Source organism: Lissotriton helveticus, chromosome 12 (assembly GCF_964261635.1).
Source record: "Lissotriton helveticus chromosome 12, aLisHel1.1, whole genome shotgun sequence".
Taxonomy (NCBI): domain Eukaryota; kingdom Metazoa; phylum Chordata; class Amphibia; order Caudata; family Salamandridae; genus Lissotriton; species Lissotriton helveticus.
This window is the reverse complement of record NC_136073.1, coordinates 23,432,704-23,458,825: the sequence shown is the minus strand read 5'-3', so window position 1 is coordinate 23,458,825 and position 26,122 is coordinate 23,432,704. Positions and strand designations below refer to the sequence as shown.

Sequence of the window (26,122 nt, the reverse complement as noted above, 5' to 3'; positions counted from 1 at the left end):
AAAATAATTTTTTCTTTCCTTCTTTCAAGGAAAATACAAGATGTATAAATTGTTCATATCGGTAGTATTCCCAATAGTACACAGAATAGATGGATTGTGTCTACGCGTTTCGACACTCTGAGGGTGTCTTCATCAGGACAATACCATCTTGTTACTAAAAATAGATAGAGAATATATTATAAAATGATGTCAACTCATGCCTGTCTTTTCTCTCTGCAGCTGCCTTGGACCCCTGCCAGAACAACCCCTGCCTGCACGGTGGGGTCTGCGTGTCTCAAAACAACATGTACAGCTGCCGCTGCGAGCTGGGCTTCAAAGGAGAGAACTGTGAGATTGGTAAGAATGGGGGACCCCCGCCGCAGGCTGGGGTACCCAATGTGAAGCTGACTTTAGCCTGGCGCAGGGTAATGCTGGCCAAGGGGGTTGTATTGATGAGGGTATACGTGGGATTTATAGGGCACACACATGGCTGCCAGGAGGGGGTACAGGACCCCAACACAGGCATATCTGTCAACCTCTTGACTCAAAAAATGTGGGTGAAGTCAGGCGTTTAAGAGGGTGACCCCATTAAATTGAATGGAGAACCCTTTCATCAGCGGGTAAAGTGGGTTTGAAAAGTGGGTGACTCCGTGTTGCAAGGTGTAAGGACTATCAGCTAGATTCATCATTGTTAAATCGGCTCGCAAAGGGCCAGATTCTGAGAATCTGGCCCTTTGCGAGTGCAATTTTTGCATTTGGGATTCATCATCCCAAACGCAAAAATCGCTAATTGCGAAATCGCATATTTGCGAGGAATTGCATTTAAGGAATCTCGATTTGAGATTCCTTAAATGCAATTCATTAACCATTTTTAATTTGCGAATTCGCAATTCTTGGCCGCTATTTACCACGAATTGTAACTTCGTGGTAAATAGCGAGAACTTAGAAAAATGCACTTCAGTGCATTTTTCTAAGTTGCATGTTACACACACACACACACATGTCCTTTGGACATGTGTGTGCGCAACACATGTGTACATTTGCATTTAAGGGGTGCTACAGGGTGTCCTTTAGACACCCCTGCACCCTTGAAATCGCATCCTTATTTGCGATTAGCAAATTGCTAATCGCAAATAAGGAATAACTCCCCATTCATTCCTAAGGGTCTTTAGGCCCATAGGAATGAATGGGGAGTTATTCCTTATTTGCGATTAGCAATTTGCTAATCGCAAATAAGGAAGATGTAGGAATCGCATTTCTTTATGCAATTTCTACATGAATCCCGTTTTGCAAGTCCTTAATAGCAATTCCTTAATAATTGCTATTAAGGACTCGCAAAACGGGACTTTGATGAATCTAGGGGCTAGTAAAATGGCTGATGGGCCCTCTCATGTAAAAATAATGCAGTACACAACGGTTTAACCCTTAGCATCACTAGCTCGGTTCTGGTCGAGTGGCAGAGAGCAGTCAGGCGTACTTCGAGGAACATGTGTTCAGCATTTCACGTTACTAGCATTAACAATAAGTGACACGACTCGAAAGAAACCTTGACCCCAATTTATAAAAGTAGACTGTATTTTCATATAAATCTAGGCACCAAAATGAACTTTTATCCTAAATACAACTGGAGTTGTGGATTTTTGGACTATCCGAAACTAAACAGGGGTGGGCGATGAACACCGCTCCGCCGGCTAAGTTCACCAGTTTTGGCCACTCCACGTTCCGCTTGGAGCACGGAGTTCGACAAAACTCCGCCATCCGCTGCGTGGTGGAGTTTATCGGCACTCGCAGCTGCATGCTGACCATAAATGAACTGAGATTAAGAAACAGAGCAGACTCGAGTGTCCTGCCGCTCCTGCGCAGGCTTTGTCGCCATGGAAACACTTGAAAGAGTGTGTGCTCCAGTACACTCATCACTTCCGGCCATTGTGCAGAATTCAATTGTGCCGTCCAGACACAGGTGGTTTTTTTAACCGCATGCGTGCGGACGGAATTCCGCTCGTACACGGAATTTTGCGAAAGCGCATTTTACGTGCCGAGCTGGGCTCGTCATTAGCGTAGCAGGAGGCTACCTCATGACGAGCCCAGCTCGTCATCAGCGTGGAAGGTGTTAAATATACCAAGTGCACAGACTCCAGGCCTAGGAGGCAAGGCGAGGGGGTGGGCCGAGCTGAGATAGGCTATGGGAGGAGTTAAGGAGAGAAGGAAAGAGTTTACATCATCCTTGCCGGCACACCAAAGCAGAAAGAAGTTGAACTTTTAGTTAGGAAAGGGATCTGTCTGAAAGGAGACTTCACGTCCCCTGCAATTTCAGGTACCCAGCAGCGAAAGGAGCTGCGTGCGACACGTTAATCTTGCGGCCTTAGTGGGGAGGAAGTGATTGGCTTACAACAACACCGTAAGCCGCATCGATTGAAAATATTACACCCCTCTCTGGGCTAACCCCCAGATTCATCATTGTCCCGTTTTGCGAGTCCTTAATAGCGATTATTAAGGAATCGCTATTAAGGACTCGCAAAACGGGATTCATGTAGAAATCGCAATTTTATTTGCTATTTCTACAGCTTCCTTATTTGCGATTAGCAATTTGCTAATCGCAAATAAGGATGCGATTTCAAGGGTGCCAGGGGTGTCCAAAGGACACCCTGTAGCACCCCTGAAATGTAAATGTAGACTGATGTTGCGCACACACATTTCCAAAGGACATGTGTGTGTGTAACATACAACTTAGAAAAATGCACTAAAGTGCATTTTTCTAAGTTTTCGCTATTTACCACAAAGTCAGACTTCGCGGTAAATGGCGGCCAAAAATAGCGAATTCGCTATTTAAAAATGGTTAATGAATTGCATTTAAGGAATCTCAAATAGAGATTCCTTAAATGCATTTCCTCGTAATTTAGCGATTTCGCTATTAGCGATTTTTGCATTTGGGATGATGAATCCCAAATGCAAAAATTACCCTCGCAAAGGGCCAGATTCTCAGAATCTGGCCCTTTGCAAACCCATTTTTCAATGATGAATCTGGCTGTAAGTGACCAGCCTGCAGCCCATATTGACCAGGCTGAGGTTCTCTGTGACCGCTCTGCGTCTTTCATTGATCTCCTTACAGAGCGCAGGCTTCAGGGCTCCCAGCACATGGCGTGCTCACTCGAGAGCCTGCTCAGCCCGCGGTGACTTCCCTGTTCCCTTGAGGGGCAGCCACACTGGGCCTTCCCATGCCCCCTCAGGAGCAGAGTCTTCCAATGAACTACCCACAGACCTTTGCGCCCCGGTGCCTCTTCAGTGCGGGGAGCCCTCTGGAGAGGCACCTTAAGTGGGTAAACAGCGTTTACAACGCAACTTTTACCACGCACTACCTTTACCATGCAACTTTTACAACGCAAGTCGTTACAACGACTTGCGCTGGGGGGCGCTGTAGGATAGGGAATAGTTTAATTTACTATCCAAAACCTTCCCTACTAACCACGGGGACTGGAGTTGGAATAGTTAATTAAACTATTCACTATCCAGCGCCCCCCAACGCAAGTCGTTGTAACGACTTAAGTTGTAAAAGTTGCGTGGTAAAGGCATGCGTTGTAAAAGCATGCGTAGTAACGACATACATCCCCTTAAGTGTATGCTGCTGGGGGATGGGGCGGTAGGCAAGACCAGCTTGCTGTCCGCTTAACCACCATCTGCCACCCCGCCTGCTACATCCCCACCGCCTTCGACGACTTCTCAGGTAAGGGGCGGCTTGTGCATTTTTGGAGATAGGTTTGGGGGAAATTGGGGGGTAGTTGAGCTAGGATTCCATGCAAATGCACCCCGAGCTTTGATATGCATACTAAGCAGTTCAACATAGGAGGGCTAGTTATCTCCTGGAGACCGAGAGTTTGGCATTGTCGGCGCACAACCTTTGTGTCTGGCGCCACTCATGTGAACATGATGATTCTGCTAAAAGGTAAGAATTGGAATGCTTCCGCTTTTCACCTCAGACAGCACAGCTGGTTCGGCTGTGCCCACAGTTGGCAAGTTTTGCATGTCTCTTTTCTCTTTGAAAGTCTTAGTCTACTCAGGAAGGAGCAGTCTCTGACGCTGAGGTTGCCAACTCCTCCCACCTACAGACCTCCACGGAATTCCACTGAGTTTTTCAGTAATTTCACGGAATTCCGCTGCGTGAAACTCCGCGAGCTCCGCCCAGGCCTAAAAATAAATGCAATAAATCTTTCTAACTGGTCCCATTGAAGTCAGTGGGGGAAAAAGACAGGTGACACTCGGTCCTTTGCAGGGTGACTTCAAACGAACCCTCTTGTGGATAGCGTCATGCGGGTCCCTAGGCCAAGTTCCAACAGTCGTTACTTTGTTACCTTGCCCAGGGAGGACGGGTGCAGAGGTGACTTGGTACTGAACGGCATCTGTCAAACTTGAGACACTTGACAAAACCACTCTTGGAAATGGAGTGCCACTCTACCCTTGGAGAGTAGAGGCCTTTGGGGTCCTGGGACCCGGGTTCAACAGCTGGGTATCTTCTAACTTGCTCGGCGGCTCTGGATGCATAGGAAGCTGGCAGCTGTCAATCACCAGGGCAGTTCACGCCAAAGATGCTTTACCACACACTCGACGACTCCAACTTCAGGATGCAGGAACACAGCAGCGGGGTCATTGATGGCATTGGTTGGTGTTGCTGTCAGCTGCTCTCGGCCTGGAGATGTCACTCAAGGGGTCGATCAACCAACTGGCGATCACCAAGCCTTGGCTGCGGCAAATGTAGTTCATGGTTACTTCGGCAGCTGGATGTCAACAGGAGTGGAGAAGTGGCTTGAAACTTGGTGAAAACTTAGCTACCACTCTGGACTTGCAGGACACCACTTCTCTTTGGGGTCACTCTCGACAGGCCCATCGGGTTGCAATTCTTGTCATGCAGCACGTCAATTTTCCTGCAGCTTGCAGGGGACTGGTCCCATCAATCTTTGGGAGTCTGCTTCGGTTTCCACCGTCCACTGAAGTCCCTCTTCTTGGAGCAACAAGCTTTTGCCACAGACACCCGTCGAACACACAGTTCCAGTACATGGTCTCCTCAGGGCACTTAAGTGTCCTATCATCGCACGGCGGCAGAGTTAACAGGCTTGTTGTCAGTGACGGCATCTTCTTTGTACCTCTTCTCAGATTCAAAGTCTGAATAGATGTTCTGGTGCCAGGGGGCCCTTAAATCCTAGCTTAGGGGGTGTTAATGGCATGGGGACTACTGGCCAATGGGCTACTGGTCTCTGCGGCTAAACCGCCCCATAGGTGACAACATCCTGTGGGGGTACGTCCCCTTTCTACCCAGAGTCCTCTATTGCAGCGTCCGCCAACATGGCAGAACCCTTCCTTGGCTATACAGACCTCCTAGCTCACCTTAAAGGTGTGGCTAGCTTTTTGGGGGTGTATGCCTTGTGACTACCTCATTTTCCCACCTGTCGGGCTGGACAGGGCGGGAAGAGTTTTGTCCTCCACTGAGGGGTTACATATGAAGGGCAGTGAACCCTTTGAGGCACATCACCTTGATGACTCTTTCACTAGCCTTCCTGGGAGGGCAGAGGTGTGCCCTCCATCCTGCCCAGGTCCTTTGTCTCCCATCCTGTTGACATTCTAGAACAAGAGCAGACTCTTGTCTTGGTGGCAAACGGCTCAGGGAGCCCGCCCAGGCACTGGTTCACTGTATCCTAGGGGCACCCACTCAGGGTGGCACCCCTGTACATGCTAGCTCACCCTCCACACGAGAATCGTGTGGAGGGTGAAAAAGCACTGTGTTTGACACCAAGAACGACACAATTCGGTCGATCCATACTGGGGTTGGCTGTCTCGAGTTTCCTCATTAGCCAACCCATGTTACTCTATGGACCGCCGGTCACTTACAGTAAAACCTGGCTTTACAGGGTTACTGTAGGGATATATATGTATAAACATACATATCCACACCTTTAACCCCTTGCGTGCTTGTGACTGAACCGTTCCGTCACAAGCCTCGGGTGGGCTGTGCTGGTGACGGAACGGTTCCGTCACGGCCCGCCTGCGAATTCCGTGCCTGTGCTGAGCGTTCTATTAGGCGGGCGGGGCCGTGACGGAACCGTTCTGTCACTAGCACAGCCCACCCAAGGCTCGTGACGGAGCGGTTCCGTCACGAGTACGGGAGCGCCGCGCGGTCCTCCCTCCCCCTTAGCACTGCGGCGGAATAGCCGCCGCAGCTAAGGGGTTAATATAATGCAACCTACCTCCTGGACCTAGAAGGACAACCTTAAGAGTGACTTTCTTACAGTAAGGCAGTGGTGTGGCTATGCCGCACACGGTGTGTGCAGAGTCCCTCTCGAGCAGACGGGCGGCTCATGCAGGGCTGCAATGGCGGACCTGCAGACACACGTTTACTTGGGTCACACAGGGTGGCACAATACAGTGCTGCAGCCCTGGTGACCCCTTAACCACCCTTTCCCTGGTAACCTAAACTAGGGTCTTATCAGTGGCCAAAGTACCTTGTCAATTGGGTTTACCGATTCACGTCACTTGTAGGGGAAGAGCAGGTCCCAGTGCACTATCAGAGTCAAAAACCAGCATCTAGCAGTGTAAAATGGGGCAAAAAGTTGGGGGAAGCGGGCATCTGCCATTAAAGTCTACGGAGGTGTTTAGTTTGTCAGGCGGGTGAACAGAAGTAAAAAGAGTTAGCTTATGGGCGTCCACTTACCAAACATGACACTTTGTCAGTCTGTCCAAGGAAGTTGATGCTTTCGGGTCAACGTTGCTACTTCAGTGACAAACAAAGTCATTTTAGCCATTCTCCAAGTGTCTGATCGCTACTTCTACTTTTCGGGGTCGGCCTGTGTCATTATTATAAGGAATCCACCATTGCAATCTTTTTGTTTCCTAACGGTGTCTGCTCCCTTCTGAGATTGGGTCGTCCACCCCCACCTCCACCCATTGCCATGTCCGTCTCGCTCACCGCTGGCCCTTTCCAGGTATATTAAGAACAATGGCAGTGCAAAAATTGTCGTTTACGCAGTGCTTAAATTGTAAATGAACAAGTGTCGGGCCTAAAGTTGTACTTCGAAGCCCCTGGCCGGAGATATTGTAGGTTCAGGGGACCAATTCCAAGGCTGCGTAGTCTTGAACCCACCACTTTCTTCTTTCATCCACCACCGGACACTTTCTGCCTCTTTACTTTACTCTAGAGGGTCTTTTTCATCCCTGCTTTTCCCTTTGTCACTGTGTTTCAAACTCTTATGAATAAAATCAGTGCCGTCCCTTAAAATCAGTACCGTTGGACCCCACCTGCAACCGCTGGCTCAAATTAAGCACTGGTCTTAGACACTTTTATTAGTGCTTACCTATCATATAAAACTGCCCCTTCTGGTGACCTGCCCCCAAATGAAAGCACCTCCCTTATTGGTCATTCCTGTCCATTGAATGTTCCCAGTGCATTGTGGGAATAATCTTGGGGGTGCCCACAACCTGCCCCTTAGCTACTCAGCAGCAAATTAAGCGGCTAGTGGTGAACGAAGGGGTCAACCAGTGATGTCATCAGCCATCGGAGAGTGTGATGTCACTTCTGCTCTCCCCTGCATTTTCGTGCACCAATGTCCATGCCTTGCATAGGTGCTCTGTGGGGGAGAGGGGGGGAGGGGGGGGGGGGGGGTAAGCTAGCCTGATGTATCGGGAGGGGGCACCTGCCCCTCAGAGGTGCAGCGAGGGTCTCCGGCTCTCAGAGGGTGGTGACCCCTGTCCCTCACTCATAGCTCATTCCTTCACGGTCACTCTCACCGCGGAGACCTCGGGGGTCCTGAATCTCTCAAATTAGTTACACATATGTGTGGTGGCCCCCACGGAGCCATTAATGGGGAGACCTTGAACCACGAGCGAGATATGCGCGCGCTTAGCTCCGGAGGGGCGAGCCCTAATCTGCATCCCCCCCCCCCAAAAAGTGTGATTTAAAGGGGCCAGCGGGTGGCTTTGCCCAGACCTGCGTCAGGAACAATCACCGCAATGGGCGTTCTAGATTGTTCTCAGTGATGTCATATGGGGTTTTGAAGCCTACTGTGACGTCATTTAGCCGACGGCCCTTTAATGTCTGTGGCACGTGTGTTTGGTTCCGGGGCCAGTGATGCAGAGACGAAGCTCTCAGCGGCCACCATTCACCGCACTGCCTATTATAAACAGATATTTTTTTATTAATAATGTTAATTCTTATTCCTGTTGGTGTTACGTCTTTAATGAAATCCAGATTCTCTAGTCATGTTAATATGAGAATCGCAATTACAATTAAACCCCGATTTGCTCCTCGCAGAGTCTGAAAAGTTATTCTTAGACCCATCCCCTCGTACTGGCCAGATGTGAGTCAGCAGGAGCAATGCAGGCGTAATGCAGGGCTGTGCAGACCTGGAGGGAATGCAGAATTGGGTTCAGTCCGGTGGATGGCCTGTTCACATTCATTACAAGGATCCGGGACTCGGAGAGGGCCCCCCTGTGCTTTCTCTCAGAGAGAGAGAGAGAGATAGAGAGAGAGATAGAGAGAGAGAGAGAGAGAGAGCGCGAGAGAGAGAGAGAGAGAGCGCGAGAGAGAGCGAGAGAGAGCGAGAGAGAGAGAATTAAACGAGTGGAAAAGAGTCCCGTCCTTCAGGAGGGTGTAAATTGGATGACATAGCTCCTGGAGGCCAGTGATGTGTAAGAGGAGATTTCACGGTCCTCTGGAGATAATCTCCCCTCTTAATGCACACCGTGTCCACAGAGTGATGGATCTCGCGGCCTCTGGGGCTGCTGTAATGCAGCTCCGCGCTCCGAGGCCTCTGGAGATTGGGTGGCGGGAAGGATTGCTGTCTTTTGCTCTTCCTTGCCCAATCACTATCATCTCACAAAGGGCCCTTACAGCGGCTTTTGTCTGAATCCTTCTATGCCCGTGAACTTCGCGCCCTTGGGTCCTCGCGCACCTGAGTCCTGGCACCTTTGGGTTCTCACGCGCCTGAACCCTCACACCCTTGAATTCACCGCACCTGGCTACGCGTGCCACAGGAGCCTCGTACATCTGAGTCTTTGTGTTGTAGGCCCCTCGCCCACCTGATCACTCCCATCCTTGGATCCTCGTGCACCTGAGTCCTCGTGTCCTTAGGTCCTTGCACACCTGAGTCCTCGCACCTTTGAGTTCTCACGCACCTGACCCCCTCAGACCCTTGGATTCACCGCACGTGGCTAAACGCGGTATTGGAGCCTCACATATCTCAATCTTTGTGTCGTAGGCACCTCACTCACCTTAGTCCTCATGCACCTGAGTTCTTACGCCCTTGGCTCCTAGCGCACTTGAGTCCTCGCACCGTCGGGTTCTCACACACCTGACCCGTCGGACCCTTGGATCCACCACACCTGACTCCACGCACTATTGGAGCCTCATGCTTTTGAATCCTTGTGTCGTAGGCCTCTCGCTCACCTGAGGCTTCGCACCCTTACACCCTCGCCCACCTGAGTCCTTGCATCCTTGGATCCTCGCACATCTGAGTCCTGTCGCCCTTGAATCCTCACACATTCAAGCCCTCTCACCCTTGAATCCTCACACATCTAAATCCTCTCGCCCTTGAATCCTCATATATCTAAGTCCTCTCGCCCTTGAATCCTCACACATCTGTGTCCTTTCGCCCCTGAATCCCCATACATCTCAGTCCTCTCGCCCTTGAATCCTCGCACATCTGAGTCCTTTCGCCCTTATTTATTTATTTATTTATTAACAGTTTTATATAGCGCGTACGTGACCCATGGGTATCAGAGCGCTTAACAGCATGTGATATAAATATAAAAAGAAATGTACAAACGAGCAGAAAACATGTTGTCTTAGTACATGGCGATTTAGACATAGTAATTACTATAGCTTAAAAATCTTGATAAGCAACATCGAGGTATTGGTTCAGTACCTGAGTTAATAACGTTCTGAGGTAGAGAATATGGTGTTACATCAAATCCTATGGGAATAAAATCCATGAAAGACTCCGGTTTCGAATTATCTAGATTATGGGAGGAACTTGTTCATAAGAAAGATCTTTATTTCTTTCTTGAATGTTGTTGTGTTTCTAATTTTTCTGATGTTTGCAGGGAGGGAGTTCCAAATCCTGGGCGCTACGCCTGAGAAGGTCCTTTCATAGGTTTTTTTCTTCTTAAAGATAGGCGGTTTCAGGAGCAGATAGTTGGCATTCCTGACCAGTCTGTTTCTTCCTGTGATTTCTATTTTGTGGGCGAGATATTTAGGTGTGTTGTGATGAATCGCTTTGTGGGTTATACAAGCCATTTTCATCTGTACTCTGGCTTCAAAAGGTAACCAATTTAAGGCCTTCAAGTGAGGTTTTATGTGGTCAAATTTCCTCGAGCCTGTAATTAGTCTTGCTGCTGCATTGAGGCAGGCTTTTAGTGGTGCCGTTGAGATTTTTGGTAGACCAGCCAGTGTAGTACAGCCGTATTCGATCCTGGAGATAACCAGAGAATGCACCGCTAGTTTCAGATCTGTCTCCGTTAAAAAGGATTTCATCTTTCTCAGATAGTTCAAGTGGAAACGAGCGTTTTTTGCCATGGAGTTAATGTGCGTTTTCATATCCAGGTTCTCATCCAGAGTGATTCCGAGAGATTTCGCCGAGTCTACTAGGGTTGGGATGCAATTTAAAGCTGTAATCATTTTGGACCATTCTTTCATGTGGTGATATGAGCAAGAATTCAGTTTTGTTGGCGTTAAGCTTGAGATGGTTGTTCGTTAACCATTCCATCGCTAGATTGAGGGCATCATTCATTGTGGTTATGTTTTCCAAGCTAGCAATCTTGATGTACAATTGCGTGTCATCTGCATACATGTGGTAGGATATTTTTGATTTCCGTAGAATTTCTGTGAGAGGTTCGATGTATAAGTTAAACAGAGAAGGAGATAAGGTGGATCCTTGCGGCACTCCAAGTGAGTTTGGGCATGAAGGCGATAGTGCTTGGTTTACTAGGAATCTCTGAGTTCTGTTCTTTAAAAAAGATTCGAACCATTTTAGTACCGTGCCTGATATTCCCATCCTACCATGTAGTCTCTTCAGTAATTTTTCATGATTGACTGTGTCAAATGCTGCTGACAAGTCTAGGAGGATGAGTAGACAAGATTGATTTTTATCAAGCGCTTGAAGTGCATCATCGACAATGTGTAGGATTGCTGTTTCCGTGCTATGATTAGCTCTGAATCCCGATTGGTAGTCATCTAGTAGGGAGTAGATGTCGATATGTTTATTCAGCTGATTTTGTACACATTTCTCTATGAGTTTGGCGAGAAAAGGGATGTTAGTCACTGGGCGATAATTGTTTGGATCGGTTGGGTCCGCTGTGGGTTATTTGATGATTGGGACAACTTGTCCCGTCTTCAGGCTGTCAGGCATGCACCCCTGTGTGAGAGAGGCGTTTATGATATCAGTCCAAATTGTAATCATGTTATGGCTAATTTCTTTCAGGCATTTTGATGGAAGTGGATCGTTATAGTGGTTGTTGGGTTTCGTGGTTGCTATTATTTTGGCAATTTCCTTCTGGTCTAATGGTTCGAAGGTGTTCCAGTGGGCATTGTTTTTAGTCGTACAGTTCTCAAAATTGGGAACAGAAGTAAGTGTATTAGTGTTGTCTTTTATATTATCTGCGGCGGTCTTAAGCTCTTCTTCCAACTTATCTGCTTTGTTACTGAAGAAGGTAGAAAATTCATCGCAGCTTAGTTGTGTTTTTGTAACCTCATGGGCAGATTTTGCCAGTTTGTTCGATTGTTGTTTTATGATTTCGAATAATTTGCGAGGTCTATTTTTGGCGTTATCCAGTTCAGTTCTGATAAATTCCTTTTTAGTGATAATAATCTTCTTGTTATATTCATTTCTGATTTTTCTGAGTGACTTCAGTGTATGGGAGGAAGGGTGTTGTCTCCATATTCTTTCTGCTCGTCTCAGATTTCGTCTTTCTTCATTCAATCTTCCATTGAACCATGGATTTTTATTCTTTTCCGTTACTCTTTTTAATTTGAGTGGAATGGTGTCATTGACTATTTTTGTTACTACGGAATTGTAGTGGTTCGTTAGATCGTTGACATTTATCATATTGTCAGGTGAGTACAAGTCTCTCTTGCAGCTTTCAGCTAGCAAATCCATATTAGCGTCTCTGGTATCTCGGATCCATTTTTTTTTCATCTTGGTAGTTTGTGTCGTTTTTATTTTCTCCTGTGATGGTATTCGGAAAGTTATGGCGTGGTGATCTGACCAGTCGCACTTTTCAATTGAGAGTATTGAGATGTCCTTGTTCTTTGAGATAATCCAGTCCAGTGTAGCTCCTTTTGAGTGCGTTGGTTGATGACAAGCTTGGTATAGTTTTAGGTCATTTAAGAATTCTTTAAAGGCGTTGACTTGTTTGTCGTTGTTGTCGTTCCAATGGAGATTGAAATCACCTAAAAATATATTGTTGATGTCAGCGTTGGCGGTGATGATCTCCATCATTTGGTCAATGAAATTCATATTGTTTCCTGGTGGGTGGTAAAGGGCGTGTAAGTTGCAGATATGTTTGTTAGCCGATCTTACGTTGAGCCCTAGGTATTCGCATGATTCTAGGGGATCTGATTGAAATTGGCTAACTTCAAAAGTCGATTTATGGATACAGGCAATTCCTCCCCCTGTCCTTATCAGCCTGTCTAGTCTTAATATGTTATATTGCGGTGGTACCAGAAGGTCCATGACTGGTGATGAGGAATCGGATAACCAGGTTTCCGTCAGGATTGTTATGTCTATTTCTTGATTGATGATAATGTCGGCTATGTCCGATGCATGTTTCGCCGCCGAGCGACAGTTGAGCAGCAGACATTTTAGAGATTTCTCCGTTATGTCTGTGGTCATGGTTAACGGCTCTGTGGATATTTGGATTTGTTGTAAGTTGTTGAAGTTTACTTTATTTTCCTTCCTTGTGGATGTTCTGTTTATGTCAATCTCTACTCTTTTGATTTCCTGAGTAATCATGTGGTTTGATGGTTCATATTCCTGGAGAAGTGATGATATGTCTTCTTCGGTTAGATGATGTAGGTTCCTATCTGGTCTGTTTTGTCTATCTGACAATGGCGGAGATCTCTTATTGTTTATTGCTATGGAAGTATTTACTAACTTTCGATGAGTTCTACTTCATTCTGAGTCTTTTTTGTGATATCACAAAGTTTTACAATTCCTTTCGAGGAGTTTTGTATCTCTTGTGCTAAGTTGCTGATTTGAGTTTGGATTTCGCGGATTTTTCTCATGACCTTGGGTGCCGTAGTGTGAATAATCCTCTGTAGGTTCCTATTTTCTTTATTTCTGTTCCTGATTTTTCGTTTCGATTCTTGTATCATGGATTTCTTGGTCATTCCCTTCGGCCAATAGTTCTCTCTCTCCTTGATTTCTGGGTTATCCGTTTTGTCTGGTATTGTTGTCCCATTGTCATAATTGTTGTTCTGTGTATTTTGTCTTCTCTCTGAGTTATTCTCGATAGATGAGTTTCCACTTACGTCTAAGGCTCCAGTTTGAGGGCCTTGTTCCTGTGGGTTATTTGATGGGTTATTCTTTTTTACAGGTTCCTGTTGTTCTCTGGTTAGCATAATATTTACCGTGTCGGATTCGGCTATGTTTATGTTGTCTGTTAGCGTGTCCCGGGGTTGTATTGGCTCGGTGTCTTCTCTTTGCCTAGCTTGAACCAGTTCTAGTCGACCTTTGGTTGGGCCTGTATTTCTAGGGTTGTTGCCAAATGAGACTGAGTAGTCGGATGACAGCTTCTGGCATTGTGGTGGCCTAGTGGCTTTTATTTGTGTGGCATTTTTCGTTTCTTGGTAGTCTCTTGCTGTGGACCTACTTGTAGTATAATTGACTGGTGGCCTAGTGTCTTTTCTTTTTGTGTCTTGATTCGGTTCCTGGAGCTCTCTAGTTGTTGAACTACCTGTAGTGGAATTGACAGGTGGGCCGGGGTTGTCTTCTTCTGTGCTACTCTGGTTGGGGAGTGGGCTCGATTTCTCCATAGTTCTTTTTAGGGTAGGGAAGATGTTGTCGAATTTTTCCAGATCGTCGTTCGCCGCTTGGATCAACACTATTCCATTCTTAAAAATAGTTATGCAAATATCCGCGCTAAGTTTAGAAGATGCTCTGGTCAGGAATTTCGTTCCATGTGGGATGTTGGTGGTGGCTTTAATATGTAACAGCCCTTAAATCCTCACACATCTAAGTCCTCTCGCCCTTGAACCCTCATACATTCTGAGCTCTCACAGTCTTGGATCCACTGCTCCCGATTCCTCACATCCTTGAATCTTCACTTACCTGAGTCCTCATACTTTTGGGTCTTCGTGCAGCGAAATCCTCTCGCATTTGGAGCCTCGTACACCTGAGTCCTTGGGCCCTCACACACTTGAGCCATCCTACACGTCACTTCTCCCACAGTGGTCCTCCGTGCCTACGACCTCGCAACCTTAGGTCCTCACACCTTTAGGTCCTCACTCGTTTGGGTCCTCACGACTCTGGATCTTCGTACGCCTGGGTCCTCCTGCCCTGTTAAGTCTTCAGCTTCCATGAAAAACAGAGAATGTTTCTAGAACAAATGGTACTATTAAAAAGGTAAAAACGAAATAACATTATTCACTCAAGTCCAATTTCCGTTTATCCGAGTATATGGCCTTTCCGAAAGAAAGAGTAGCACAGCCAGTGTCTTTCAAATAAATAAAATTATTTGATTCAGATACCAGACTAAGAGAGTAGTAAAAGATCCAAATATCCTGGTTTAGAGATGGGAGGGACCGGAAAATCCTCCAAATTTCAGGATGAATGTCTGAATACGGAATGGAATCCACCATCCGAATGTCATCGACAACCCTCTGCCTATGACAGAGGAAATTCAGACTACATATTCTCTACTTTCTTTAGACTTCCCTACAGAAATTTGAGCATTTTCTTAGCTATCTCTGAACACTCAATCAGGCCCAAAGTTTTTAATTTTCAAACAACATGGGTCGCAAATGTTTCTTTCAAGGAATATGCATGCTTAAAACCTAAATCAAAATATATTGGCCGTACGTTGCTATTGAAAATTGTAAACCTACAAAATATGTTGTATGATTCTGATTACCAGTGAGTGACAAAAGCCAGTAACAGACACCATTTCTACATGTTTCATCCCACTAGAGAGTCTGTAGCCTGGGTCTTCGTTAGGATGTTAAGATTTTTTTTTATATGAAATGGCAAATTATACATTAAAGTAAACTATTGCTGAAGATTTTCTGGTTTAGTCAGAGCTTGATTTGTGGGTGAGGGGAGTCAAACTATTGTAGTCTGCAAAACGCCTTGTGGGATACGTGGTGAGGCCGAAGGAGTCCTAAATGTAAAAACAAACACAACACTAAAGCAGACAAGTTTCATAGTATGAATTATTTTAGCAGTACCTGAACTTAGTCAGTACAATGCATTAAAGCGAACATCTTCGCTCCTCCAGTGAATCTGCCCAGCCACCTACTTAAGCTAGTGGCCAAAATGCAGTGCAAGAACAGTAACTGCATGTGGGGGGAAGAGGATGTATTGAACCTGAATTCTTGGGTTGTGATTGGGTGGAGCTGCTCTTTGGGCGTTCTATTGGTGCACTCTACAGATGGGTGTAGTTTGAACTGCTGAGAAGAGGTTTGGTGTTTGCTTCATGCTGGTATGTGGGTTAGGTGGGGTTTGCACAGCTTGCACGGACGTAAATCATTGTTCTGTTGAGTGAGATGGTTCTTGTGCTGTTGGGGTGAAGGCTCTTGAAGTCATAGTTGACTGGTTCTTGCAGCGTTGGCATTGGATTAGACGGTTCTTGTTTTGTTTTTGTCTTCTTTTCACTGTAACTGGTTTGTGCTGGTGTTGGGTGAGTTGGTTCTTGTGCTGTTGGGGTGGAGGTTCTTACAGTCATACTTGACTGGTTCTTGCAGCGTTGGTGTTGGGTTAGATGGTTCTTGTTCTGTTATTATTGCATTGTCTTCTCTTGTAGTCATTGTAACTAGTTTGTGTTGGGTTAGATGGTTCTTGTTCTGTTTTTATTGCATTGTCTTCTCTTGTAGTCATTGTAACTAGTTTGTGTTGGGTTAGATGGTTCTTGTTCTGTTTTTATTGCATTGTCTTCTCTTGTAGTCATTGTAACTAGTTTGTGTTGGGTTAGATGGTTCTTGTTCTGTTTTTATTGCATTATCTTCTCTTGTAGTCATTGTAACTAGTTTGTGTTGGGTGAGTTGGTTCTTGTGCTGTTGGGGTGGAGGTTCTTACATCATACTTGACTAGTTCTTGCAGCGTTGGTGTTGGGTCAAATGGTTCTTGTTCTGTTATTATTGCATTGTCTTCTCTTGTAGTCATTGTAACTAGTTTGTGTTGGGTTAGATGGTTCTTGTTCTGTTTTTATTGCATTGTCTTCTCTTGTAGTCATTGTAACTAGTTTGTGTTGGGTTAGATGGTTCTTGTTCTGTTTTTATTGCATTATCTTCTCTTGTAGTCATTGTAACTAGTTTGTGTTGGGTGAGTTGGTTCTTGTGCTGTTGGGGTGGAGGTTCTTACATCATACTTGACTAGTTCTTGCAGCGTTGGTGTTGGGTCAAATGGTTCTTGTTCTGTTATTATTGCATTGTCTTCTCTTGTAGTCATTGTAACTAGTTTGTGTTGGGTGAGTTGACTCTTGTGCTGTTGGGGTGTAGGTTCTTACAGTCACTCTTGAATCGTTCTCGCAGCGTTGGTGTTGAGTTAGATGGTTCTCATTCTGTCATTATTGCATTGACTTCTCTCGTAGTCCTAGTAACTTGTTTGTGTAGTGTTGGGTGAGATGGGTCTTGCTCTGTCAGTGTTGCGTGTCTACTGTTATAATGATAGTTGACTGGTGCTTGCACTGTCTAGACTGGAACAATCTTGCACACTCTGGGAATGGTTGCAAGAACCATTTCTTTTCCAGCTCACCTGACGCACCTGTTCTCTTTACTTTTCTAGATATTGACGACTGCCTGACATCTCCTTGCCAAAATGGCGGCACTTGCGTCGACGAAGTCAACTCGTTCTTATGCCTGTGTTTACCGAGCTACGAAGGGCCCACCTGCGAAAAAGGTAAGGCGTGCGAGCTTCTACGGGCCTCAAATAATTGTGGATTATTGTAAAATTAGACTTAGATAGACGTCCTACCTGAGTACATGGAAGTGCACTTGATTGTAGTCATAATGCATGACCAGCCTTGCCACCGATTGGCTGATTCAACGCAGTTGAAAAATGTGGTCAATTTAAGGATGTGTTTGCTACGTTAATACCCGACAGTTGATCTATTAATAATTTCTGATGGTTTTAACAACTCTTAGATATTTCATGAAACCCCCCCAACTAATCTTCAGATTGCTTCACAGAATGTTGTTATTTAATACATGTTTTCTATAGAATGAGCATAATTTTATTTAGACAACTTTTTCCCTTTTAGCAAGAACCTCAGGAGGTGGTGTATGCAGAACAATAGGGTGTTCGTCAATGGGGGTGCGTGCATATCTCTGTTTGAATGCAAGTATGAATCTGTGCATTTATGGTTAAGTTTGAGAGTGAGCACGCATGTGAATGTGTGCACGAGTTTGCATGTATGCTGTGTGCATGTGTACACACGTGAATCCCTTGGGGGGAGGGGTGGGTAGAGAACTAGGCAAAACACTGGCAGTTGGTATTTACATATTTGCATCACACGTTTTTATTTGTACTTCTGTGAAGCATATAGTCATCATTAAAATGCATTACTTTTATTGAGAAAATTGTATCCTGCAATAGGTGTTTAATAATTCTATAAGCCAAACAATAATCTTCATAAAATTGAACTTTACATTTACCTCAGTCAACTACAAGCCACTTTCTTCATCTACCGGTTAAGCATTTTTCATGAAAGTTAGATATGTCTTATAACATAATCAATGTGTAGGATTTTTTAAAGATTATAGACAGACATTAAATGTTAAATGAATTCTCACTGCTACAACATAAAATATTGACGTCCATATCTCAAATGCCAGTTTAGTATTATAAATGTAATCTTTTTACTGAATAAGGCGATGATATTGAGTTTAAAGAAGGCGCCTCATAAAGTCATAACATTTAATTACACTCAAATCAGTAGTTTCTCTTTTTGAGATATTAGCACCGTGCTAATGTCATAATTGATTGGATAATTAAATCTTTTATATATGATTTGATATTTAAACATCATAATGAAATTTTATATAAATGAAAATATATTCAACCTATAAATCAATTAACACATTACATTTTCCTTTTTTATATGCAGTTTGTGGCTTTTCATTTGCTCAAAGAATATTAGAGAAGGGATTTTACAACTTGGAGTAAGTTATGAGGATATTGCAAGCCACAGAGGAGTTCAGTGTGCAAAGAGCTGGATGAGATAGTTTCCGCTCCATGCAAACGCTGCCGTGTCCTGCTTCTCTATACCCTATCCGCCAACCTGACGGTCCACCAGCTCTGTTGTGAATCAGGTGGACCGCCATGTTTCTGGCTGCAACGTCCCTGTTGGGTCCACCATCAGAAAACCTATGTCGACTCCCCGTTGGAGTTCGGTCCATTGGTTTAGGAGCATCAGAGTGGACGGTATGATGTATTGTTCTTTTCAGTTCAGGACCGTCGCGGAAACCCTGGCGGTCCTGACCGAACAAAATAGAAAAAAGACTCACAGATATTTTCAGAATCCTCTGACTATATTAGAGTCATTTATTTTTTGTTTTTCAAAAACAAACTCCAAATTTAGTTTTTAGAAAACAAAACAGTATGAGGCAGTGACGCCTAAAACTTGACAAACCGCTCACCAAACTTTCAGCGGCTTTAGAACAGCCTCTGTGATGGCGGCTGCACTAAAGGCGCGGCGATCTCTGTAGGGTTGGTAAGGATGTCAAAATATAGCGGGTGGTCGTCCAGCCACGGTGAGGCTGGAAATGACCCCCGCCACACTGACGATCAGCGGGCTACTGCCCGTAGCCTAAATTAATCCCTCATTTTGTTTCTGTCACCAGCCATGTTTTAAGCATAATGAATGTAGGCGCACGGGTATTTGTCACAGATCACACAGTTCTGGTAGACCTGACTGTCAACGTGGGGATCTTCATTCTGCAGTTTTCAACAAGAGAGTACAAGGAAAACTGATTTGGCATAAGCTAATGCTACTTTTGCATGGCTGAACTCCAAAACATATTTTGTAGAACAGATGGCATTCTCCAAACTCTCACTGCAGTTTTGATGAATTATTTATTCAAACATTTTTACATACACTTATCCCACATATGTCTTCAGTGCCTGTTATCATCAATTAAATTCATCCTCCGTGCCATCTTATAACATACTGAAAGGCTATTCCTGTTGGTTTAAGGATTTTTGTAACATCTGCAGCTAATTTCAGAAGTTAAATTCAACAAAGTGAACTAAAATGACTTGGCCCAGTGGTTTTAGTGAAGTTAATGAACATAGTTCACATTCCCTGATCTGGGAATGCACAATCACTCAGTATAGGACGCCCGCAGGCTCAATTGTTTTTGTTTATATATTTTGTTTCTCTAATAATAATTTCAGTAGAGCCTTCATCAGGGTAGGAATGCGCGTACCCCAGGTTGTCCATCTCATGCGTCCATTCATTTACGGATTATATTTCTCAATCACACGTAGTGCGTTTTATCGAATTTTAACCTTTTAGTGAGTTAAACATTTCGTAAGTAGGGGAAAATCAATCGGTACACTTGCTTGTCATCATTGATTATAGCTCATTTCATTATCATTCTTTTGTTGTGGGTCAGCTAAGAATCCTACCTACTTACCAATAATGATACCGTACAGGGTTCACAGAAACTATGCACGGGGGAATTTACAAAATCATTTATGCATATAGGATGTAGTTTTACTGGAATATTCTTTGACAAAGATCTCCTGGTCGAAACGCGTCAGCTACCCCAATAAACCTTCTTTTGGACTTACCTGGAGTGCGGGCACTTTCTTGTGGCACGGCCTGGCTGCGTCAACAATGACCTTCTAGCATGTATGTAATGTATGTACATACATATATATATTTATATCAAAACAATACCCTTTCAGGCATAGAGTGACACATAAATTATGCAAAAAAGAAGCAGAGAACTCTGGGTAGTTTTCAAGTTTAGGTGGAAAGCAGCTCCTGTATAGAGCACTCTCAACACCACACACATAAATATAAATACACTTTGCCTGCATTTTCCCACTTTATTTTAATGTTTTGGTGACAATTTATGGAATAGTACATAACAGAGTACTATTCAAAAATGCCTTTGTGAGTTATCGCAATTGTATATTTGGGTTGTCAGTTCCTAAAGTTGTTCTAAAATTCAGGCAACATACTGATCATTATATATGTAGCATTAAAAAAAAAAGATTTAACCGCATGCGTGCGGGCGGAATTCCGCCCGTACGCTGAGATTTGCGGTATCGCATGTTTCATGACGAGCTGGGCTCGTCATGAGCGTGCCAGGAGGCTACCTCATGACGAGCCCAGCTCGTCATGAGCGTCGAAGGGGTTAAGCTTAATACAGCAGTTTCAATCATTCCTTACAGATAAACACAGCAAATCATAAAACAGTACTATTAAGATACCCAAACTGAGTTGATCTATTTTTTACTCAAAGTGAGCAGTAAATCAGTGAGGATGTTTGTGCCATGTCTCATTTATCACAAGTTACATAAACTGTCAATTATTCTTAAACATTAAAAATGGATATTGAGCACAATGTATTGACCTCAGATTCGTGCATTGGATTTTGCTCAGAAATATGTTTTAAATCCTTAGCTGCGGCGGCTATTCTGCCGCAGCGCTAAGGGGGAGGCGGGTCTGCGCGGTGCTCCCGTACTCGTGACGGAACGCTCCGTCACGAGCCTCAGGTGGGCTGTGCTTGTGACGGAACGGTTTCGTCATGGCCCCGCCCGCTCATCAGAACGCTCAGCGCAGGCGCGGAATTCACGCCGCGCAGACGCGGCGAGCGGGCCGTGACGGAACCGTTCCGTCACCAGCACAGCCCACCCGAGGCACGTGACGGAACGGTTCCGTCACGAGCATGCAACGGGTTAAGAGGCAGACCTAAGTATCCAAGCGTGGCACCTTCCAGTGCGGTCTACCTGTTATAGCTGATTCCATATTTCTGATTTTTATGATTTTCCTTCGCAACTCCTCTGTCTTTAATTATGTGAATGGTCACCTCTCCAGAGTGCAATGACCCCTGATGGATTTTTCTTTCTCTTGATTGTAGCAATCACTAATGTGTATATTGTCCACCATCTGGTGGCTCAGTGGACTAATGCGCCCATTGGAGGGGCCTGTGTTCGACCTCATGGTCACAGGTTCAAATCCCGGCGGGTCCACTCAGCCTTTCATCCATCTGAGGTCGATAAAATGAGTGCCATTGAGTTGGGTAGCAATGAACATCTGGTTATTCAGCGCCAAGAAACCTCTGGGTGAACAAATACACATGTTATGTTATGTTAGACTTGCAGTGTTCAGAGCTGGGTCCCTTAGTTATTGTCTTTGTCTGCTATAGCTTTGGCGCTGTGCATTACGATAACTTTACTCCATGATGCAATTACAGCTGCAACTGAGTCTGTAAATTGTTTCTTAGACTCATGTGACAAGTTTTTATTTATTTATTTAAGAAGTTTTCTATAGCGCTAGCCAGACCCCAGGGTATCGGAGCGCTTTACAGTAGGTACAGCACAGATAGTCATCAGATATAGAATAGAGGGGAGACATATACACAGAGGAGCGAGAAAAAAAATGAAAGAGCGACACATTGTAGTAAATGACATTTTTTTTACAAGTTTTCGATACCAGTGTCAGCATTAAAGTGCATCTAATGAGAAGTCTGTCTTTTATTTCTTTAAACTGGTGCCACTGTTTTGCAACCCAAAGGCAATTTTATCTGTATCATAATCACATGCATAATATATTTACTAAAGTGAATATAACTTTTAACATTAGCAGTTCTGACATCCTGTTTCAGTTTTTTCATATGGACTGTTATTTTATTGATAAATTGTATTGCCATTCAATAACATTCTTTTGGGCCTCTCCGACGAGTATGCCATTTATATATCCATTTTGTCGACATTTCCATGAATATATTACCAGCGTTTACCTCCTCTGCATTTAACTATGAACATTTGCAGTTATTGTCAATTTAAAATAATGTTCTGTGGCTGCTGCTGCAGCGTAATGATCCATTCAAGGCGCATCGTCTGTTTGGTAATGTTTGGTAGCTGAGCTATTTCGTTTTCAAATCTGTGAGGTCTTACCCTTGTCCCTGAAACCATGAGCAGGTAGGCTCGGTGAAAGAGTACATCATTTACCTCCAATACATGAAAGTACAGCAGGTGTACCCAGAGTGTCTTAGTAGGCTAATGCGTCCACTGTAAGGGCTTGTGTTCAACCTCATGGTCACAGGTTCAAATCCCAGCGGGTTCACTCAGCCTTTCATCCTTCAGAGGTCGATAAAATGAGTAACAATAAACATATGCTACTCAGTGCCAAGATACCCTTGGGTTTACATGCGCTTTTCAAATACATGTAATGTCATGAAATGAAATGAAATGATTCGTACTTGTAAACCGCACTTATACTCATGAGTGTCTTGGCACTATACGCATAACGCTGTGGAACCCTTCCTGGCTTTTTCCCTTTGAAATGCCCACTCCTGGGCACCCCCAAGGTGAAGCCAGGCATCCCAGCGCTGTTGGGGCCGTTGTGGAGATTAAGCAAGCTATTGCCCAGAGTCGCAGCGTGGGACCCATGGTTAGAATAGGCACCGAGGTGAGAATTATCAGGTCTGAGGAAATTGAGCCCGAGACTCGCCGAGGCGGGAATTGAACCCTGGTCCCGGGCCAGACCTCTGCATCAGGGTCTTCCGCTCTAACCATTGAGCCACACTTTTCCAATGTCATAACACCGATCCAAAATTGAACCGCTTTCAAGGTGTGCAGATCTTTCCATCAACAGAGTCTTTCTACCATGTAATTATTTATTTCTAGTAGACACGGTGAACGCAATTAAACACCATAAGTAATCATGTCTTAGCAAACTTTAGTGTCTGGTCGTTCTCGCAATCAGATTTGTTGAGACAAAGGCGTGCATTAAATATGCCTGGTTCGGTTTGCACCGGAGTCGACTCTTAGCTGATCTAAGATGAATAAATCCAGCCTTGGCCATCACGGTTAGGTCGGCATGTGTTTCAGGCCATGATGGAAGAGGATGCTGAGGTTGTGCACCTATGTCGCAGGGGCTTGTCGCGTACCCTTAATTAATGCCCGCTCGCACTGCCTGCGAGTCAATCTCGGGCGTCTCTTTGAACCCACCCCTCTTTCATGTTCGGAGAAGGCTCCGCCAATTTATCTCCATCCAGCGTAGGCACTAGACCCGACATATCACCTTTGCTTTGTTCTACAAACACATTTCTCCCTGGCCAGCTTCTGATCTTTTCCTACTTACGCACTCTTGCCACCTCCCAGCTCGGCCCATCGCACTTCATCACAGATACGGTGGCCTCTGAAACCGCGGGGACGCGGTGGTTGCAGCCGGCTTGCGCTTGTCAGTAATGAGGGCTAGAACATCAGGCTAGGAACATGAAAAAAGGTCTCTGTGCTTTGGGTCGGCGACTGTCTCTGGAGGAACTTGGCCGAACGCGAGCTACCAGTGCTGGCGTACCCCGTTGCATCCTAGCCTGCCGACCCCGCTCACGCGGCTGTGGGTGGCGCAGCAGAGCAGCGGGAGCTCAGAGATCGCGCACTGGAAGGGATCAGGGATAGGAGCGCGTTCTACTTATTATGCTGACCAGGATCCCATTCGAAACCAAGGTTAAAAAAAAAAAGGAGCGGTGGGGAAAGGCATCAAAGAGCAAAGAAGACAACCTGAGCAGCAAAGGAGAATTTCTGTCCATCAAAAGCAAGGAAGGCTCTTTAGATCTGTGGCAGAGAGATATATTGATAAGTCTGATTGGTTGTGTCTTTTTATGCGAATGTTCTATAGCTTTTATGTGTCGCGAAAGGCATAGGAGCCTTATCACAAAAGCCACATGCCCTCTTACAAAAATTGTATCAATACAAATCAGAAATTTGCAGGAATGCACTGTTGACAAAAAAATGCTTCTCGACGTGGGCAAAAGCAAATTGTGAGGGAACAAATATATTCCACTGGAATGAAAATAGGTAAAAGGGAATCAGCGGTGGCTCCTCTCACAGGGATTTATAGAATTATTTAGGCTTATTAATTGCCAGATATTTAATATCAGAAATGCAAAGAATCAATTACACAAAAATTATAATGCAAACATTTTTATATTGTAAATTAAACCCTATGTCAAGTTAGATAATTGTGAGTAAAGTGCAGGTTGCACAGTGTTCAGTGAAAACAAAGTAATCACCAAATGATAATAGGCAGTTTCATTTGTATTTATGATGGTTTGGGCCTCATGATAAAATACAAGTGGCTCATTAATGAGGTGGCTAAGGGACTGGACCAAACATTATATATCAGTCCAAAACTGTCCATGTGAAAAATCCCACTTATACAGTGTCGTCGTTTCGACTTACATATGATCAATTGGTCTCTTGGGAACAGTTCAGTTCGAACTTCAGGAAGGACCTGGCCTGGCAGTTTGGGCTGGACTGTTCCCATGAGGCACAGCGTCAAGACTGATTTGCATATGGCTGGGTCCAAACTGGAATGGCGTGGAGAGCAAAATAACGATGGATTTAACCCAGATCTCTTGACTAGGCGTGAATGTTAGATTGATTCAGCATTCTGCCCATCATCTGTCCTTTTGCCTTTGTCACCCTAATTGGGAATGGTATGCCCAGACGTGAGTCCCATGCTCCCTACGCCACCAGATTTAAGTTGCCTGGTTGATGAGGGGGGATACCGCAAAACTGCTTGTTTCTGGTCCAAGGAAGACCTGGCAGTTTGGTCTGGACTGTTCCCAAGGTGAGCAGATTCAAGGCTTATTTGCATATGGCTGGGTCCAAACTGGAATGGCATGGTGAGCAAAAAAACGATGGATTTAACCAAGACCTGTGACTGGGGGGTGAATGTACCTACTTTGTCATTCGATGGCGGTGAGCGGAGATAGATTGCATGACATCACGCTGCGCTGTACTAAATACAATTATAAAGTTTGAAGACACTCGGTCAGGGTCGGAGTTCCCTGAACATTTGACTGAAAATCATGCAAAGGCTGAGCGACACATGCCATGTGGATTTGGTGGCGTTGCTGAATTTGCCATGTTCTAGTGGGTTACCTCCACGGAGGATTTTTGGCAGACTCTGACCTCCGGTTCTCGTTTGCAACTCAGACTCGTCTACTGACAACTGATACCTCTGCTATTCTCCAAATATTAGTACCAACGCAACTACTGACCATCACATGCCTACAAGTGTGACAATTCAGACTGTTTCAAGCCCCCAAAACTATAAGAATGGATTGGGAAGCTGGTAATAGTTAGCTTTAATGTATATTGAATTAATATTTAACTGTTGTTGTGGTCATCTCTAAATTAGCCAGACAGCACCACCTTGTGGCAGACTGTCACAAACGCCGGTATTGATAATTAAGTGTTGGTGCCGAGCTCTGGATACCACCGGCTCAAGTTAAGCACTAGTGGTTGGGCATTGTCGATGGCGTGTTTTCAATGCATTGTGTACTCACCTAAAAAAGAGGCACCTCGCTATCACAAACTAGCAGAAGCCTAGGGCTTCAAAGCGCTCATCGGGTCCCTCGGAATCAGAGGACACATACTGAGGGTGGAAACTGGACGGATCTGCTTGGAGAACATAAAACATTGGAACACTGTAAACTCAGAACTGTCGGTGTCGCGCATACGTAACAGAACTGCTGGCTAAGATCTGGGCACACAGGCAGAACCGTAATTTGTATGCCGACACTACAAGTGGTTGAGTGCCGTCTCTTAAGCTCCCCAGACGCTTTCAACTTGGTAAACCATCGCCTCCACCCCACGTTCTCCATTTTGGCGCCAGCCTTTCGCTACATTATTTTCAACACCCATTTCACACAATACACTAAGTATAGAAGTAGAGTGGTTCCAGCCCTCCCCCAAGAGCAGAATAT

The 26,122-nt window shown here is 45.0% G+C and overlaps 1 protein-coding gene across 1 annotated transcript in view; it reads left to right on the top strand.

Annotated features, from left to right (window-relative positions):
* NCAN (neurocan) overlaps positions 1–26,122 on the top strand; it is a 220,557-nt gene that overhangs the window by 155,599 nt on the left and 38,836 nt on the right. The window contains exons 10-11 of the mRNA XM_078670555.1: positions 220–336; positions 16,956–17,069. Of these exons, the coding sequence (XP_078526681.1) occupies positions 220–336; positions 16,956–17,069 (231 nt within the window). The remainder of the gene's footprint in view (positions 1–219; positions 337–16,955; positions 17,070–26,122) is intronic.